Consider the following 18507-nt stretch of genomic DNA (forward strand, 5'->3'; position numbering starts at 1 on the left):
TACAGTCATATTGTAAGCAGCTGCTTTTGATAAAAACACACAAAGATAGGAAGCCTCACTGTGCACACATGCCACTGTTTGAGGCTTTTACTGACAGGTACCCAGCCTGGGCATGACTAGAAGAGGTACCAGCTCAACTCCTCCATGCTACAAGTGGTCCTTTGGACACAGTTCAGTGCCAAAATGAACTTTGTGTCCAGTTTCTGATGGTTCTGGGAGAAAGTGCCCAGCAGCCTGCATCCTGGGTCCAGCACACAGATGTGTTAAGAGTTGCTTATGAAGTTGCTTATCATCTGAAAAGTTGGTTGTATTTTTCTTCCAATCTCATTCAAAGTACAGGCTGAAACAGTTCTGCTGAACTTTTTGAAACGGTTCAGCCCAGGGCTGAGACATGGCATGGAAACAGTCAGCAGCTCCAGTTAGAAAGCCCTGAAACCCACAATGTTCAGAGAAGCTGTGGATGCCCTATCATTAGAAGTATTCAAGGTCAGGTTGGATGGGGCTTTGAGCAACCTAGTGAAAGATGTCCCTGTCCATGGCAAGGGTGTTGGACTAGATGACCTTTAAAGGTCCCTTCCAACCCATACCATTCTGTGATTCTGTGATCTTAGTGTGGACTATGTGGGGTGACCCCAAGTGTTGGCTCCTCATGTTATGAGGAGATTTTGCAAAAGGTTGACACCTTTGGGGTTTATCAGAGGAGGGAAGTCCAGACCGGTGTCACTAGTGCAGGGTGTGCAATGTGCAACAGGTGACATCAGCGTCTTTCCATGTGTCTCTGCAGCTGGATTGCTGTGGCCCGTCCTGCCCTCTAGTGCCTGCAGCGCTGTCTCCCTCTGTACCCTCTCCGCTCCCCCTTGCACCCACATGCACACTTGAGGGGTGCTGCTGTGGTTCTGAGCAGGGAGCAGGAGCTGCAAACCCTCGGGCCTCCCCCGTGCCACTGTGCGTGCAGAGCTGGCCACCCCGTGGCCTTACCTGCCTGCTGGGGACAGCTGCTGCTAGGAACACAGACCAGGGAAAGGCGACTTGGAAGGGAAGGACGTCAGGAGGGGTCCCTATGGGGAGGTGGTGTGAGGGATGTGGTGCTCTCACCTGGGCTCGGCTGGAGTGGCTCCCCCAGCCACTGGTGTGCCGGCCCCTGAGCCACCCTGCCAGCGGCAAGGCCTGTGCCGCACAGTCTGCATGTCTGCCAGCATCACCCCAAACAGGTGACAGCTACACCATTACACCATATCCCTCTTCCCCTCCTTACTGTTGCTCATGGTTTTCCGCTTCTCCAGTGACCGACAGGATGCAAGGGGTCCCCTCCTCTGCCAGCCTGCCCGTGTCTGGGGCTGAATTCAAGTACAGGGCTATTAATGGAAAACTGCCAGTGCGGTATAAAGCTTCATGACTGTATGGCCCCATATAAACATAACCTGTTACAGCAAACTCTACCACAATACACAATGCTTGAGTTGTATCTATACGTTCTAATGAAGTGAAAATGCAGGGCATACAATTCATTATTTTTTAATAATAATTTAAGAATGCGTAATAATGCCACAACCTATTTAAATAGAATAATTCAATACTTGAAGTAAATTTTCTAGCAATCAAACACAAAGCAGGAGTGGCAAAAATGAAAATATTCCAGGTGATCACCTTCCTCTTGTAATGTTCCAAAACCAATTATTCAAGTCATCATTTGTTTGAATCTTTTCAGGAATGATCCATGGCAGTCCTCTAGGTTATGCTAAGTCTCCTGTAAATACATGACAAAACAATCATTCAGTAATGAGGAATCCTTAAAACTGACATACAGTGTTCCAAAAATGAGCTGAAACATTTACAATTCTCATGAATCATGTCATGAAGCCTTTTTATTTCTCTAGATAAAATTAGCCTTAAATTATTTACCTGATTTACCTGAAGTCATGACAGGAGTCTCCATCACCATGGGAAAAAAAAAATGCAAAATCTTGTTCCTTCTGAAATTGAGGTAAACCTCCCACTGACTTCAATGCCTAAACCAGAGTTTCATTTCAAGCCTTCAATTCCAGTCATATGCATAAAAATAAATTCTTCTTAGAAACTTAAGGACAGATGTAGTATCTGACTACTGACTACCTTAATTTCATACATGTAACACATTTTGCTGGATGCTTTGAGGAATCAATCATAAATGAAAAAACAAGCACACTTTGTTGAAATACTGTCAACTTAGCAAACAGAGGAGGAGTTTACAGGGGAATATTCCAGCTTTGAAAAGCATCCATGGGTGTGTCTATCTACCGTCTGTACTACGTGACTCCACTTACTCAGTTTTAACACATTCATATTATATCACACCACTGAGTGGATTTGTTGGTGGTTACATCTCATTACTTCTGATTTTCAGCTACCTACAGAGAGAGGTAAATACCTGACGCTTTCCAGGGGAGCTTTTCCATGTAAGCAATAGCTGCCCTGATTATCACTGGACGTCCTAGCCCAGGATGGAGGGAAGGCAGGGTCTGCCTGTGAAGCCACGTGTACAAGCGGTCCAGTGAAAAGTCTGGACGTCCCTTTTCAGGGTTTGAGATGTGGAGCAGGTACTTGTCTCTTCAGGTGTCATTCCTGACATCCCACTCTCAGACTGGGATCTGGCCTGCTGGGTTAGCACACATCTCCTCTGACCTGCAGTGAGGAGGTAGCACAAAGCGGTCTGGACAAGGCGGGACTTTTTCCACAGGTGCAGCTAGCAAGGAAACGGTATTGCTGCAATGGAGCGCAAATGTATTTTTATGAGGGGTAACACCCCACTTGTAGACTTGGCCTGTGAACGGATATATGTGGCAGTGGAGGTGCATTTTGCCAGTCATGTCTGGTACCGTTTCCAGTGAACCAGCAGGAAAGGACAATTACAAAGAAAACTGAGGCTGGACTTAGCATGTGGCTCCAGCCCCTCACCAGTGCTCCAGGAGTCAGGAGGCTGAGGAAGATTCTGCACTGGCAGAAATTCCCAGTGGCAGATAACTCTTTGAACCTGAAGAGCTTCAGGAACAACAGCCTTTGCTCTATTACCTGCTGAGATGCCCATCCAAGTTTGTCAGGAAAGGAGAGACTAACATGAGTGAAAAGAAATTTATCTAAGTGCCGTAGCAGCTACCTTTAAAAATAAGGAAAGAAACATTCTCAGGACAGAATTTCCTTATCAAAGCACTTGCAAAGGTTATTAGGATGCTCTCAATGTCCTTCTCATGACCTTCTAGCACGGGGTGTGGGACAGCATTACTTTTCAACTGTAAACATCCCAGGTTTTTGATGGATTGGATTGTGTAGAAGGGGATAGAATTTCACTGCCATTCATTGCACTAGTAACCTCTCTTTTGATTCTTACAGCCTGAAATCAGAAACGTCAGCATATGGAAAACACACTTTAATGCTCTACTGTTGCTTAGGTTCATCCTTCAGCACGGCTAGGGCACAATACTTGTAAATAGATAGAAATTCGTTTCTTCTTTCAGCTAAGCCATTCATCTCCATTTACTTGATGACTTGCCTGCTTGTTACTCAGTTTCCAGATCCTCTGTTCCTGCTCAATCTGATTCTTCTAACAGGAACGAGATGTGACGTGAAGGCTCTTCCTCAGCAACAGGTTGGTCAGTCTCTTCTTCCTCTGCGACCGGTTGGTCAGCAGCATCTGTCTCACCAGCCACCTGGGGTGCTGCATCTGTTGGCCTGGGCTCTTCAGCAGGTGCCTCTGTCTGATCAGACAGAGGTTTATGGCTAAATGCATCTAAGCGTTTTTCAACCACTGTACAAATCAAGGCTGAAACAGAGAAAGCCACCATTAACAAACATGGAGGAAAAAAACTTAATTTGAGATTATTTTATATATTACTGACCTATAACTTCTTAAACAGGGGGAAAACCCCAAAATAACGCTAAAAATGAAAGAATACTTGGATGAAAAAAACCATGTAGCCTAGTTCCAGCCAAATGAGCGGTTTACACTGAAAGCAGTGATTTGAAAGGGTTCACCTGGATTGTTTTTCAACTGTGATTTCCTCACAGTTGTTCATCACTTCTGGAGCAGGTCACCCCGCCAGGAACGAGGATGAGCCAGGTTGCACACAGCATGATGGTTTGGGCAGTGGGAAATACTGGAACTATGGGAGTCATCAAAAGGTTTTCTCTTTCCAAAAAGCAGCTGTAAAGCACCTATTCTTATTATTTTTGCTGTTTAGCCTTCATATATTTTTCTAAACATTATACCCCTTCCAAATCAAAGAACACAACAAAAAAAACCCAACACTCACTTTGATTTACATCATTTAAATATGAAAAATAGAGGCCAACAATGAAGGAAGAGAGGTTTAACACAGAAAACAGGACAATGCACAGGTACTAAAAAGAGCTTCATTGTTAATTCATGAGTTGACTTTAGCAAGTAAAAGAAGGAATTGTCACCTCTGAGAGGACAAACATAGCCGCCTCACACTGTGGGTGCTTCTCTTGTAGTTGACAGCTCTTTTATTGGACGGTGACAAAATAAATTCTTTAAGTAGCGCCTTCATTCAAATAGGTTAAAAATGGATCCTTAGAGATTTTTCCTATGCTTCTGCGTAAGGGGGAGAAGAAGCCACAAACTATCTCAGCCGAGCCTGTGTTTGCCTCTAGAAAACTTGGAGAATCTAATTTGCAGTTCCTTTTGCAGAGATGATGTTTAGTCAACAGTGGGTGATTGGGTATAAGTCAGGAAATACGGAGGGTAAATAGCAAAACAGGGGCTGCTGGTATTACTTGTTGGCCTGCTCCAGCTGCTCTATGTATCTTAGAACTGGTGCAAGACCATGATATCTGGTTAAAAAATTAAACAGAACGATTTAACAGGAATATGACAGACGTTCTCATCAATAGTGTATCCTGCAGCAACATTCTCCATGGGATGTTTATTCAGCAGTCACATACAATACTTCTTTCTTAAAAGGAGAGAAAATTCCCTCCTTTCTGAAGAGCTACATGAAGAAGTGATCCTCGAGTGTACATACCGGCACATATATCATAGGATAAAGTACCTAACAGACCAGCTGTAATTATCCAAATTATACCCTAACAAAGGATCCTGGTTAAACTGAAAATAAACCCAAAGGAAACAAACATAACTGTAATTCAAACCCAAAATCACAGCAGGAGGAAAACCATAGGAATGAAAGATACAACACAAGTATAAGAAGTGGTTTGATCTAGGACCACCACGGTGGACACGCATTCATCATAATTTTGTGTTTCTACACAATACTAGAGTTTACATTGTTCAGGTATTTCAACTACAGCCTCTGAAGACTGACCAATGAAAGAACCTGAATGCTTAGCTTGAACTAGCCCAAAAGAAGACTGATATTTTAATCTATTTCAAAAGCAAGGACATGATTATTGACTGCTGAGGAGGTAAGCCCTTGTTCTGATGAAAAGTGTTGGTCACCTGACTTCTCAGTCAACCATGGCCTACGATTATCCCTCTCTTCTCTTTTCAGGGAGGATGAATGTATTACTCCATAGCTCAGGGAGCTTACACAAACGAGTTAAGAGACTTTAATGGTATACACGTGGCTGTAGACAGGATGGGCCTTTCTGTTCCCACTGGCACAGTCAGGCACACTACAGAGAACAGCACAGCAATGACGGCTGTGTAACACATGAGAAATAAAAGTTTTATAGCAGAGAAAAGAACAGGTGCTCTTTAACCATTCTGCTCCTGCCAAATATATTGCATCTCCCAGCATGAACACATCTCAAACAGTATAAAGCCAGCAGAGAGAGGGTAGTGCAGCATGACTGCCATTTCTATTATGTCAGCTGAAAATCAATTACCTAGATGTATGTAGTAGTAGTTTTCCAACATTAAAAATGTTTTAATATAGTAAAAAAAAAAAACCACACACAAAAAGCCACGGCTACTTGGAGCTCTTGCTGAAATGACATCTGCTACCTTAACCCACAATGACCCTGTAAATGTGATATTTGTTCTGACTGGGGAAAAAAACAATCAAGAACATCAAGCAGCCCAGATTACATTCCAAGATTTGGTAACTTACAGTCAAGCATTGTCCTCCCCAGAACCTTCCTCTCTAGTGTTTCTTCCACTTCTGTCATCAGCCACGGAAGGAATTCTGTCTCAATATCTGTAAGCATTTAGCAGGAAGAAAGAAAAATGTCTTTTTATTAAGGATGAGCGACAGGATCTTGGGGCTGTTTTTCATTTGCTATGATCACTAAGGGATGAACATCCTTGCCAAAAGACACTTGCTTTGCAAGATCCAGATGAAATCTCTCAGGTGGTGTTGGGTTTCTTATCTCCTGCCTCTCTTACTGAGGTTCCTCATTGTTACGGACCCAGACCACAGTCCTTGCAACTGCAGTGATTTTCCAAGGGGTCTGGCACCCTTGAAGGGGTAGCACAGATGAGACACACAGTAATGTTCTAGTGAGATGAAAATAACTGTCCTGAACAAGTCAGGAGAATAACATTTCCTGCCTTGCTTTCCAAAGCTGTCTGGCTTCTGGTCTGCTGAAAGCATTTGTTCCCTCTGACTAAAGAGCTCTTGCTTACCCATGTATTTCTCAAATCGTGCTCTTTGTATGCCGTGGTCCCAAAGCCTGCCCCACTTGCAAAATACTCTCAGTTTCTGCATTTGCCCCATGACTCATTCTGGAGAGAGTGTATCCATTCCCAAACTGTGGTCTGGGCACCTGTGCGGGGCCTGGGGAAGTGGGATGCAGCAAGGTAGCCCATAAGAAACGGTGCTGAGTCTAAAAGCTTGGAAGTCACCAATGTACAACTTCAAAATTACTTTCAGGGCCTAATTATAATTGACTAATTTCTCCATTGCTCTGATAATCCATAACAAAGATTGAGAATGACATACAGATTTCTTTGCCTGTCCTATCAAAATACATTTACTTCAATTTGGATCTCTCTCTCACTCTGCTCTACCAATCCTAACCACCCATTTATTTATCTCCAGTTCAAAAGCAGCTCTTCTCATTGTAACAGTATCAGCTATTGCTTATTCTTGACTACTTGTACAGATGACCAATAATATTTGGTTTAAAAATTTGAGTTTGGAAACTATCTCTTCAGCCACAAATGTAAATTAATAAAGTCTTGTGACATTATTCTAAATCATAGGACAATAAGCTATGTTTTATGGTTGTTTTGACCTTTATATTACTCAGTTCACATATTAACAAAAAACCAAAAAATCCCACAAACCTCTTTCTATAGGGTCATAAAAAAACCCACTCTCACGAAGATTGTTGAAGACCGAGGGAATGAGATCAGCCAGGTAACGCTGAGCAAATGCCCGAGCTGCAATTTTCTCTGTGGTCTCTTTCTGTTTCTGCAGCATTTGCATGTGCTGGCGTTTGCGACGTTCCTGTCAAGACAATATTGCCTGTAAAACTTTCAGGCCTTTAGCCATCACTCCTTTGATCTAGGCTTTGAAGAATGATCACAGTGTGAGAGTCATAAATAGCAAAGATAATCAAGAGTACCGATACTTACAGCCTCTAACTTTCACAAAAACTTCTCATGTGAACAAGTGCTTGAAAGCAAGCTTGTACTCAATCTATGGAGTACTAAAATCCACAAGGACTAGAGGGAAACACGTTCCTTTGGTATACCTTTTCTGATTTTGGCAAGTCTGTAAAATAAGGGCCTTGTAGCTGGCCAAATGAAACCCTTCTCTGATACCTTAGTATGCATTGATCTCATGACTCTTTGCTTTATTATTGCAGATAAAGCTGATCGTTGGCCTTTGAATGAGATGAGGTTGGGTCAGGATTTCCTGAACTTTTCATCTTTCCAATTTTATATCCTATTTGATGTAATTAAAGATTAAAACTCAAATTGGTCCAGGAAAACATGGAAAAAACCCAAATATATAAGGCTGATGCATAGCGAGTAATTAGGACTTGCCCTTTCTATTTACTAGATAGTACTAATATGGCTTAATACTTGGAGATCCTGAGAGGTATGTGTGCACATATAGTAGGTGCGTGCGCTGAGTGTGAAAGACTAGGAGGTGCCTCTCTTACTTTGAAGCTCTGTGACTATTCATTTAGCAGTTACTATAATGAAAAGGCTTGAGTAACAGCTGCACCAGGTACAAAGGGTACTGTTGGGTTTGGCCTCTTGATCAGGTGTCCGAGTACACCAGGTCACTGGAGCATGACTGCTCCGAATAAACACAACAGCATGGTGCTGGTGCATGAGAGCAGATGGCAGAGTGCAGCTGTGTGGCACCAAAATGCTTTGAGGAATATCAAACTTGACAATAACCTTCTGGGCACATCCAGCTTATTTCACAGCTTGTATTTCAGTATTGGAAATGGTTTTCTCTCTTCTGATGAGCATTCAGACAGGTCTGTTCTGCTCTTAGGAAGTCCTACCTTCTCCTCTCTGTATCGCCTGTCCTGCTCTTCCAGGCGCTGTACTTCAGCAAGCTCTGCATTACGCAGCTCTGCATAGGCACGCTGATGTGCCCACAGCTGGGCCAGCTCTTCTTCCTCCATGACTTCCAGCAAAGCTTGCTCAACCGTTTTCCCAATCAACACTTCCAGGATTGGCTTGACTTCAACGTCAAAATCAAACAACTGAGGATGGGAGTCAGTGAAACAGAGATAAATGTCCCTTGATCACAATCACTCTTAGCATCTTGGCAAGGAGAAAAGGAGGATGAACAAAGCCCTTGTGCTGAAGGCAGGCCTGCGAAGTGCAGGTGGGGGGGCAGTGTCAGCTAAGGGAAGAATCATGAATGCAGCTGGGGGCTAAATGATGAGCGGGCTGGAGTGAGACACCACACACCCTACCACAGCCACTGTGGGGGCTGCCAGGGAGAAGCAGAGCACTCCCCTGGACCCTATTTCTGCTCACCTCTGTGTTCCCAACACTGGACACTATTTCTACAAGGGAGGGCATTTCTCAACATTGCAGTTCTTAGCTGAAAGCAGCAGAACCAGTGCACATGGAGAAGCACCCTCCTTAATTTTGCACTTAACCTCACAGCAGACATTGGGGACTTTTTTTTCTTTTTTTTTGCATGTTCTGTGAGGAGAAGTTCCTTTCTGTTTCTGCCTCAGTTTTGCATCAGAAGTGTGTTTTGTATGGGAGACATGTTTTGACAGCACTTGCGGTCCTGAATTTGCTTCATACCTCTCCTTCTTCTATTTGCGTGGCCACATCTTTTCCTGTTTTGGCTGGTATGAAGAGTGGAGTGGGAGGTCTGTCCAAAAATGCATCTGTTTGACATTCTGTATCAACCTCTGTTGTCCGGTCACTAATCTCTTCCAAATACAGTTCTAGAAATAAAAGCACAATCAATGTTGTAAGTTGGATTCTTTTTATTTTAACTCTTGACTATTTTTGATGACTCTACAGGGTGAATTATATCCAAAGAGTGCAATAAAATGCCTTCTATAAAGTTAAAAAAAAAAGACACCTCAACTTAAAACATAGATGGGTTTGCTGCATAGGTCATCTGATGACACATTCTCTGTAACATCTGGTGCACTTCCTAAAAGGGTATTTCACTTAGTAGGTTTCAAAAGTCAGAGTCTAGATCATTTCAGCCCACCTTGCAGAATAAACAATTCTTGATAGAGTCAATGGGATAGGACAATTTCAAAAAGGGATAATGATTGCCTATCTACTAACAAGTAATATTGAAAATATACATTTTTCTCCATTGTATGCGGCAAACCAGAACACTGGATCTGTTTGGTTTAAAGAATGATATTATACTTCTGGCCCCACCAGAAGTGGCTTTGAGGTAACCACACATCTATAACAACATATGCTTGATTTGAATTATAACTGTCTGTCTCCTGCTGCAAAGATAAATAGCCTGGCTCAGATAATAAGGTCTGTGGAGTACTTAAAATTATCTGCACTCATCAGTGGGAAGGATATGAGGCCAAGACCTCCACACTAGATAGCCTCCTTCTGCGTCCAACAGTATTCGAATGGTGAAAAGCCCCTGTGTGCATTGGAGGTAGTGTAGGAGGTTCAGCGGGCCTGGGGCTTCTGAATGTTCAGAAGCCAAAGACCATTTCTGATTAGCATGTAACACAGCTTTTTCCCAGTTTATAAGTCAGTCCAATCTGAAATGATTTTCAGAGGGCACAGCAATACATTGCACTCACCTCATGACTACCCCACTGCCAAATTTTGTTTTTCCTACAAATAAAATTGTTTTCCCACAAATAGGGCAGTTTCCTATTCTAAATTAGGGTGTGTGTCCCAATTTTTAATAGTAGTTTTATTCTTACATATGACTGTACTTTTAAGAAAAATTTTTAAAACCTCACAATTTTAAGCATATACCAAACTTCTCTGATGATACTGGAAAAGGAAAGAAAAAATGAAGAAGTCTTGACTAGTGTTCAAGAATGTACACTGAAAACTGAAAAACGGAGCCTCTGGGAAAATGTCACTAATTAGCCAAGTTTATTAAATACGACTAAAAATAAGGGGTTATAATGGAAAGAATTCGAGAACCTCTGATTCTAGAATTCTATGATTCTAACCGTAACGCTATGCGATTCTACCAACTGCATCATCAATTTAGTAAGTGAATATAAATCAGCAAGATTTTGTTTTCAGATGAATTAAAAAAAAATTCAGCCTTTTACCTGTCTGCACATGAATATGCTCTCTGCCTTCCACAGGCTCAGGTGTTCTTTGTTGCATTTGCTCTTTTGCGCGCTTTCTAGCCAGTGCTCTTTTCCGTGCTTCCCTCTGCCTTTGAATCTCAAGGGCATTGGGTTGGGTACTCTGAGCAGGGATGAAGAAAAAAACCACAAAACAATACACTTTGTACTTGGAAATGGTACTAATTTCTCTCTAAATGAAAATGAAGGTGGTTGGTTGATTTTAATGCTACAAATCTAGCATTTCGGATTTACTTTTCTGGGTCCTGACCCTAAATTTTCAGTTACCTTAAAGACTGTAGGGCATGAAACTAATAAGGTATGCTAGCTGCCTATAAGCACATACTAATGGCATCTCACACTAAGAGCAATCAGTTGCTATTTGGAAGTGGATATTATATACAGAACTTTGCTTTGTGAGATAAAGTATATTAAAATGGCATGTTCTTGCTGACAAGTGAGAGTTTCTAAGTAAAAGCTTTAAGAAGGTCAAATGGACTTAAATCCAGTTATCGTATTATCAACAGAATTGTTTGCTAGATAAAAATTATAGGTTCTTTATTGCTGATGAAGCAAAAGAAACCTATACTATTATATTCAGTACTGTGTTTGTGGATTGAAATGAGCATCACTTTCGAACTTCTTAAACAGAACATATGTGAAATTCACTCTAAGAAACAGCTACTGACCAACACAGTTATTTCCACAAAGTAGCTTTTAAAAATACAGACTGCTTTAAACTCTTAAATGATCAAAGTATCTATATAGAAATATTCCCTGAAAATAAAGTATCACTAAAACATTTACTACTGTATCAGGATAAATAAAATACTTTTGCCTCCACATAAGCAGATTTTGCATACAGCTGGACCATCTAGCTCTGCTTTTTTAGTAGGGTAAGCAGAAGTCTACCCCAAGACTTAATTTCCCAAGAGCTGCTATTCTCACTGATAACACTTGTGGATGCATATGGTAACAGATGATGCAGTGATGACTTGTGCTCAGTATCATTACACTAAAGAAATGGGGGGAAAAATAATCAAGTACTTAATGGGAAAAAAAATAATCAGAACTACAGAAGTTCATGGGAAACTCAGTGCTTTGAAGAAAGGCTGAAAACAGCCGCATGCTAGTTTAACTGGAGAGCTTGTGACTGTGTGAACTATTTTAAGTAAAATTACAACATCACTAGTTAAAATTATTCATGAGGAACAGTTTTCCTGCCCTACCTATTGCTTTTCAACAAAGCTGTAGGGTGATATACATAAAAAACGTACCACAGGTATGACTTGAAGGGCGTAAGTGTTGCCGCGCACCACTCTCCTGTCATACATGAGGTTGGCGTAACGAACAGGTTCCTTCTCTCTGCAACATCAAGCACAGGTAGCTGTGGTTACAGAGCTGCAACCCATATGCTAACGCCTCAACAAGCCAGAAGGACTTTGAAAGGCCAGAGGTGCAAGTTCCCCCGAAGGATTCCCCTCCCGCGGGAAGGGCGGCGAGGGAGCTGGGGTGAGGGAGAAGGAGCGAAGGGCAGGAGGGGCAGCGGTGCCCGTTCGGGGCGCGTAGGCCGCAGGGCTGGATGGCGCGGCCCGCCGGACACCGGCACTCACGGCTCGGCGGCGTCCGGCGGCGCTCGGTACTTCGGACGGGCGGGCAGGGCGCGGGGCCGGCTACAGTAGCTGTAGGGGACGGCGGGAGCCGCCGCCACCTCCGGATCGCGGGCGGGCAGCATGGTGGGGTCCGGCCGGGGCGCGGCGGGTCTGGCCCGCGGCAGCCGGGCGGCTCGGTGAGGGAGCTGTAACGGCCGCCCGCGCCGCGGCAACCGTCTCCAGGGCAACGCGCAAGCGGGGCGGGGGATCGGCGGTGGCCGTGAGGCGGTCGCGGCGTTGCCGGGCGGCAGTCAGTCCCGTTCCCTCTCACGCAGGTTTTCCTGCCAGGAAAGAGCTAAAGCCCGAGGGGGATGTAAGGAGGACGTGCCTGTTCTCAGGGCACTGGGGTGCTTAGCGGAAAACAATCACGCTAACTGCTAACGGGTTTGCGCTTGGCAGCGCTGCGGCGCCCCTCCTGGGCCGAGGTAATGAGGGAGCTTAACCGCGAGGTGTCACCGTCCTTCTGCCGCCTCTGTACAAGCTGCTCAGGGACTGGAAGGTTTCCAGTTAAACTGACGGTGTCTTAACCCGATCTGCAGTCCCGTTGGGGATGCAAAAATTGGCTGGGGGATCGCAAAAACCTGTCGGATGGTGTGCTGGTGGCTTAAGTACGGGTGTCCTGAAAGGCAGCCCAAACAGCTGCGCTTCTAATTTTGTTTTTTCTACACAAGTAGGGCACTTGGATACCGTAAAGGTGTTGTACGATGGGAGACAGGAGAGTGAGGTGGGCCCTCAGTGCGCCATCCCATACCTATAGTGAGCTGCACTCCCTGTCATGACAAATCATGAGGACGTGTTTTCAGATTCTGTGAAAAATTTCCATTAAGAGAAACATAAAAGCAATTAAGGGTTACTGGTATAGTGATAGCTCTTTTTTTTAACCTGTGTGGGTAGTGATATAAAGGCTTGATTACTTTGGCAAGACTGAGTATATAAAATAATCCATGCCCTTTGTTTCTGAAATCTTTGGTTCAAATGGAATTCATAGGTGAAATGCTATTTATTTCAGCTCAGTTATGTTACTGTGGCAGATGTCTGTGCTCCACGACAGCCCTGTGTAGACAGTCACAGACAAGAGAACTGCAAGTAGCAGAGAGCGCTTCATAGGAGGCCTGCAAGGCACAGGGGAAGCTGTAATAGCAAGAGAAACTTTCAGAAAAAGAAGTAAAAAAAACCCACCCCAAACAAAAAAAACCCTACCAAAACCCAAGGCCAAGTGTGGAAGGCAAGGGAATAGAGGAAGGAATGGTTTTGTAATGAATTAACAGGCAGCTGGCAGAGTCAATATAGGAATGGGAGTTGTGTTGACTACATGGTTACCAGCTGGGTGGTGGGACAAGAGGATACGGGGCTGCAGGAGCACAGTGCAAGTGTCACTGGGGTGGGAGGAGAGAGCAGTCCTTCAATATTTGCTTGTGTCTGGGCAAGCAAAGTTGATGAATGAGCAGCTCGGTCCAGCCAAGCTAGAGCACTATGGCCCTTAAATTTGACCAGAATAAGTAGAACCCTTTGATTTTGGGGACCTGACTCATATTTTCTGAAAATTTGAGTTGGGCTATATACCTATGTCTGCTTTTGGCCTGAGGACTTGAACTCTGGGGAAGCATTTCCAAGCTGTTAGGGACACGGTGTTTTCTGTTTGCATAAAAAAATAGCCACAGCATAGCCTTCAAAAACATGTACATGTCTGGTAAGGAATTGTTTGAGTGTGCTTGCTGAACAACCCTAGAAAGCTGGCTGGAAAGGACTGGGCAGGAAGGCGGCGAGAAGAGAGCCTGCAACCACCTGAGCATGAGGAAGGATTCCTTGCCTGTTGGAGGAGCTGCCTGTTACATACCCGTTGCCCACAAATCTTGTGAAGATGAAGGTGTTGCATTGCAGGTTCATTCTGTTAAGCTGGCCCCAGCCTGGTGCCTCACCTGTTGGGTGAATTTCTCATTCACCTAATATGTGCACTGATTGAATGGCAGAGACTCTCCTACTTACCTCTGTGAAACACTCATAACTCCTAAGTTACCAGTTCAGTGCAAAAGCATTGCAAGTACTCTGTGGGAGAGGCGAAGGTCTCTGGCTTTGCGGGTTAGCAGACCTTTGTAACTGACAAAGCCATGTCCAGGAAAAAACTCTGCTCTTCTCCCTTGCCCCCTTTTATGTTGTTTTTTGCTAAAAATACCCCATGAGTTCTGGAACATTTCATGTGATCACAAGACTGACTGCAGCAGGAGCCAAAACCTCATTGATTGTCATCAGATGGCTAGGCTGCCATTAGTACCCATAGCTGCACTCGGGATCTTACAGTCACAGTGGCTGTTTCACATTGTCTGGGACATGCACAGATCTCAGCGCAGGAGGTACTGCCTGGGAAGTGGGCCTGCTAGCGAGGAATGAATCAGCGCCCATATGGCAGCTAAGGAAGGTCTTTTGAAGTGCCTTCAGCTGACTTGAAAGCTGCAGAGCAAGGGCTTTGTCTCCTTCCAGGTTTGCTGTGGGTCTGTTAAAATGCTTTGGAGCCACAAACAGACTATGTTTTTTTTATTTTCATGAGAATTTCCTGGCATTGTACCATGCCTTATGGAATGCTCCTTGGCAGTGGGCTTTCTGGATGTGAAATGAGTTTATACACAGCAAAGCAAGCATGAAGGTGTCAGCATCTAGTAACAAAAGATGTGCATCCACCATTTCCTCCAGCATCTGGGATGCATTCTGTAACTGCTGAATGACATCTTGAAATACAAGATGAGGGGTCTACAGTGCTGAGACTGGGTTTTCCTGGGGCCCTAGCTTGGATGTTGCTAGCTTGGGAGACTCTGTGCTACAGTGCATTGAATAATATGATGCTGAGCAGACTAGCTGTGTCCAGTTTCCACTATCTTAACTTTCTGCAGCATTGCATAATTAAGAAAGGAAGGAGGTTTACAGAGACATTTTGGATATAGACAATGCTTAATTATCCAGGAAGGACATGGAGGGGCATATTGCCTTCCCAGAGCATTGCCTTCTGTCTGGAGAGGACCATGGCTGCTTTTAAAATTACAGGAATGCATCCCGGATGTAATACTGTGTAATTACCTGAAATTTGGGTTAGATTTGGTTCTCCATGGTCCTGAGATGGAATTCTAAGCTGTGGTTCTTACCCCTCTGGGTCTGCAGATAAAGGGATGGAGTTCCCAGTCTTGGAAGTAACTCAGTAAATACTTGAGCTAAACTTGAGTCCCTATGGTGACATCAGTATTTTTTAAGTAGGGTTGTTAATCTTGATATGTAATTATGACTAGAAAAAAATACAGATCCTATCACTCACATCTTCAAACCAAAATTATTAAACTTCCTTTTCTCTGTAGCAGAACAGCTTCCTTTTGATCCCAGTCCTGAGCTTGTGGGGTTGGGCAGGACTGGGAAATTCCAGTTCCAAAGGTCTTCATTTCTCCAACACTAGTCAAAAACCAGATTTTATTATTCATGATTTCCAGCCAAAATTAACAATCCTGCTTCCCCCTACGACTTCATGTCTGACTCTCAGCACCATTTTCCCCAGGTTCCCTTCCCTCCATGTCCCCCACAAGCTTTGTTTTTCAGTGTGACGAGCCTGCTCTCAGGGCTTGCATTCTTGCCCTGTGCCACCGTGGGACTTCAGAGCCAGTGACCGGAAAGAATTAGGGGGGAGTAAGAGAGCACCTTAGAGGGTGGAGCAGTGCACACTTAATTTTAAACTACCATTCATTAAACTGCTAATTGGAAAATCAATTGTTGGTGACCTTCCTATTTAAGCTCAAATAGACTGTGCTGCTAATCCCTCTCCATCCCCTTCTTACCTCTCTCTTCCTTGAACAGGGCTCTCCCAGTTGTCTTCCTTTTGGCCCAGGAAGCTCTGCCTTATTTTCCATCTCCCTGTATTGAGGGCAGTTGTTCAACTGCACTAACCTTGCAGAGTAAGAAACAAGACTGATCTGCTTCTATTGCCCCTTTACTGTAGCCTCAGTGTTTGTCCACCTTGAAATAAATTGCTTTTTATCACATCTCTGGGAGGCAGAGCAGTATCATCTGTGCTTTAGTGCAGTTAAACTGCACAGTCCAAGAACTGCATGGGGCAGGAGGCATGTGGAAAAAGCAGACCCTGATGTTGAATAACCTAACTACAAGTCTCCAGTCTTTATCTCAAGGCCATCCTCCCTGATCACTTATGGAAAACTAGTGACTGCTCTGCTCTTTCACACACCCAAAGACTTCTCAAATGCCATGTCTTCTGGTGTCTGTAGCTCATAGGATGGATCTGCATATTGTATCATGTAATGTTGTGTACTCCTTGGAGTACAGCGCTCTGTGAAGTTCTTGAATGATACTGTGGTTGCTTTCTTACCTCCTGACCAGTTGTGCTAAAGAGAACTGGTTGGTGAATCGCAGGCAAAGCTGTCCAGTTGCCCTTGCTGTGTGAAGTCACAGCTTTATGATGGGGAGATAGAATTCACACCTGAAGGAGTGGGGGGAAAGGTGAGTGCAAAACCTCCTTCCTCAGTGCACGGAGGAAGTAGGCAGGGCTACGCCCTATATATGATGAGGTTGAACTGCACAGCCCAAGTCTGTGCAGCAAGCATGTGGAAAAGCAGACAAATCTCTAATCTTTATCATAAGAGCATCTTCTCTGATCTTGGAATCTGCTTGGGTTTGGCCTTAAAATATTTTAAAAATACATTTTTATAACTTTCAGCATGGCCTGTGTGATACTGAAGGTGCAGGGTTTGAATTTGGACTGTAGCATCTGTCAAGGAAGTTGGTGGGAGGTTTGTGGGTGGTAGGAAGGAAGAGTTTCAAGCAGCCGTTGGATCAGTTCTGTAAATAGCTGGTTGGCTAAAGAGCATGTTTTGTTTACAAAGTGTGAAACCCTTTATAGAAACCTTTTCATATTGTTATCCAGCAGAGGAAGCAGAGCTCAATGGAGTCAAACCCTGTTTGGGACTGGTGAACCATTTGTTCAGACTTATGTGCTGGCACCTCAGGTTAGAAACAGAAAATAATCTGTGGTTTCCTCTCCCCTTGTAGAAGAACATGAAGAATTTGGAATGAGCTTTGCTCAGAAGTGAGATTTAATTGGGTATATTTATCACAGCAAATGGAAAAGACTGATTTAACACAAGAAAAGTGATGCATTCTATAGAAAAAACTAGATAATTAGCACTTCTGAGTAACAGAGACATAAAAACCAATTGTTCACCCAACATCCACGGAGACTTGCAGTTGTCTATGTATATGAGTCAGCTGTGCATATGAGAATTGTATCACTCCTCCAACAGTGGCTGCCCTTTTCCCATAGATTTGTCTCTCTATTATTGTCAGACTTTTTATTTAAAAATTTGCTTCCTCTTCTGAATTTTTAGCCTTCAGAAGTTCCTCTGAAGCTTTCACTCTGTTCTGATGATACACGTGATAAGGACTGACTGCTAACAAAATTCAGAGAAAAATGTAACCAGAGCGCCTAACCAAGGTGGGTTTCCTTTTCCTGTAGTCAGAAGTTGTCCTCGTGGAGACACATGATAGCCACAGTAACTGCTATCTGGCTAATGCTAGCAGAGTAGCAGCATGTTTTAATCACCTGAATTTTGCAGCTGGATGTGAGCAGTTATAGACATGAAATGCTTGCTGGATTGGACAGCCAACCAAGCCAACTTCAAAGTGAACTTGGTTAACTTCATGGCTGAGTTTCCAAGTTAACTTGGTGAATGAGTTTCTATGCTGCTTTCCATCTCAGACAGGCATATTCTGCCATGCAGAGGGAATGCATACCAAGAAAACAGCTTTTCATGCCTGCTCCACACAGCTCTTGGTGCCCCCTGAGTTTGCAGAGCAGTGGAGAAGCAGGCCTGCTGTCTTGAATATGTCTTAGCAGGCAGGTGAAATGGCTCGTGCACCCATTATCGAAGACATGCTTTACATTGAACAGAAATGTAGGATTGCATGAATGACACTTGAAAACATCTTCTTTTCCTGAGAGAGGGAATAAATTAATGGATTTAAGGGAAGAAAGATAATGCTATTGTCATGGAGTTTTTGGCAGTGAGCCACTGGGGGGTTTTCTTGGCTTTTTTTATGAAGAGGTTCCCTTTGTAGTAATCCTGTGGGAAGAAGGGTCTCTGGACACATTCAGGTGGCAGAAGGATAAAATTCCTGACAACCATAATCC

The 18507-nt window shown here is 43.7% G+C and overlaps 1 protein-coding gene across 1 annotated transcript; it reads right to left on the minus strand.

The window, feature by feature from the left end:
- Positions 1–1536: 1536 nt before the first annotated feature.
- RSPH3 (radial spoke head 3) lies at positions 1537–12415 on the minus strand. The gene is made up of 9 exons (XM_076333770.1): positions 12294–12415; positions 11958–12045; positions 10663–10804; positions 9185–9330; positions 8422–8625; positions 7244–7406; positions 6066–6152; positions 3527–3796; positions 1537–1747 (listed from the first exon to the last, which is right to left on the minus strand). The coding sequence occupies exons 1-8, from the start codon at positions 12413–12415 to the stop codon at positions 3564–3566; spliced, it is 1185 nt and encodes a 394-aa protein (XP_076189885.1). The 3' UTR covers positions 1537–1747; positions 3527–3563.
- Between the last annotated feature and the right edge of the window lie 6092 nt (positions 12416–18507).

This window comes from Aptenodytes patagonicus, chromosome 3 (assembly GCF_965638725.1).
Source record: "Aptenodytes patagonicus chromosome 3, bAptPat1.pri.cur, whole genome shotgun sequence".
Taxonomy (NCBI): domain Eukaryota; kingdom Metazoa; phylum Chordata; class Aves; order Sphenisciformes; family Spheniscidae; genus Aptenodytes; species Aptenodytes patagonicus.

Excerpts from the sequence above, each read along its gene's own strand:
- RSPH3 (XM_076333770.1), bottom strand. The coding sequence starts at position 12,415 with ATGCTGCCCGCCCGCGATCCGGAGGTGGCGGCGGCTCCCGCCGTCCCC. Across the intron at positions 9,331-10,662 it reads GCATATTCATGTGCAGACAG|AACTGTATTTGGAAGAGATT; the intron begins GTAAAAGGCTGA and ends TTTTATTTCTAG. Across the intron at positions 6,153-7,243 it reads TTATGACCCTATAGAAAGAG|ATATTGAGACAGAATTCCTT; the intron begins GTTTGTGGGATT and ends AAATGCTTACAG.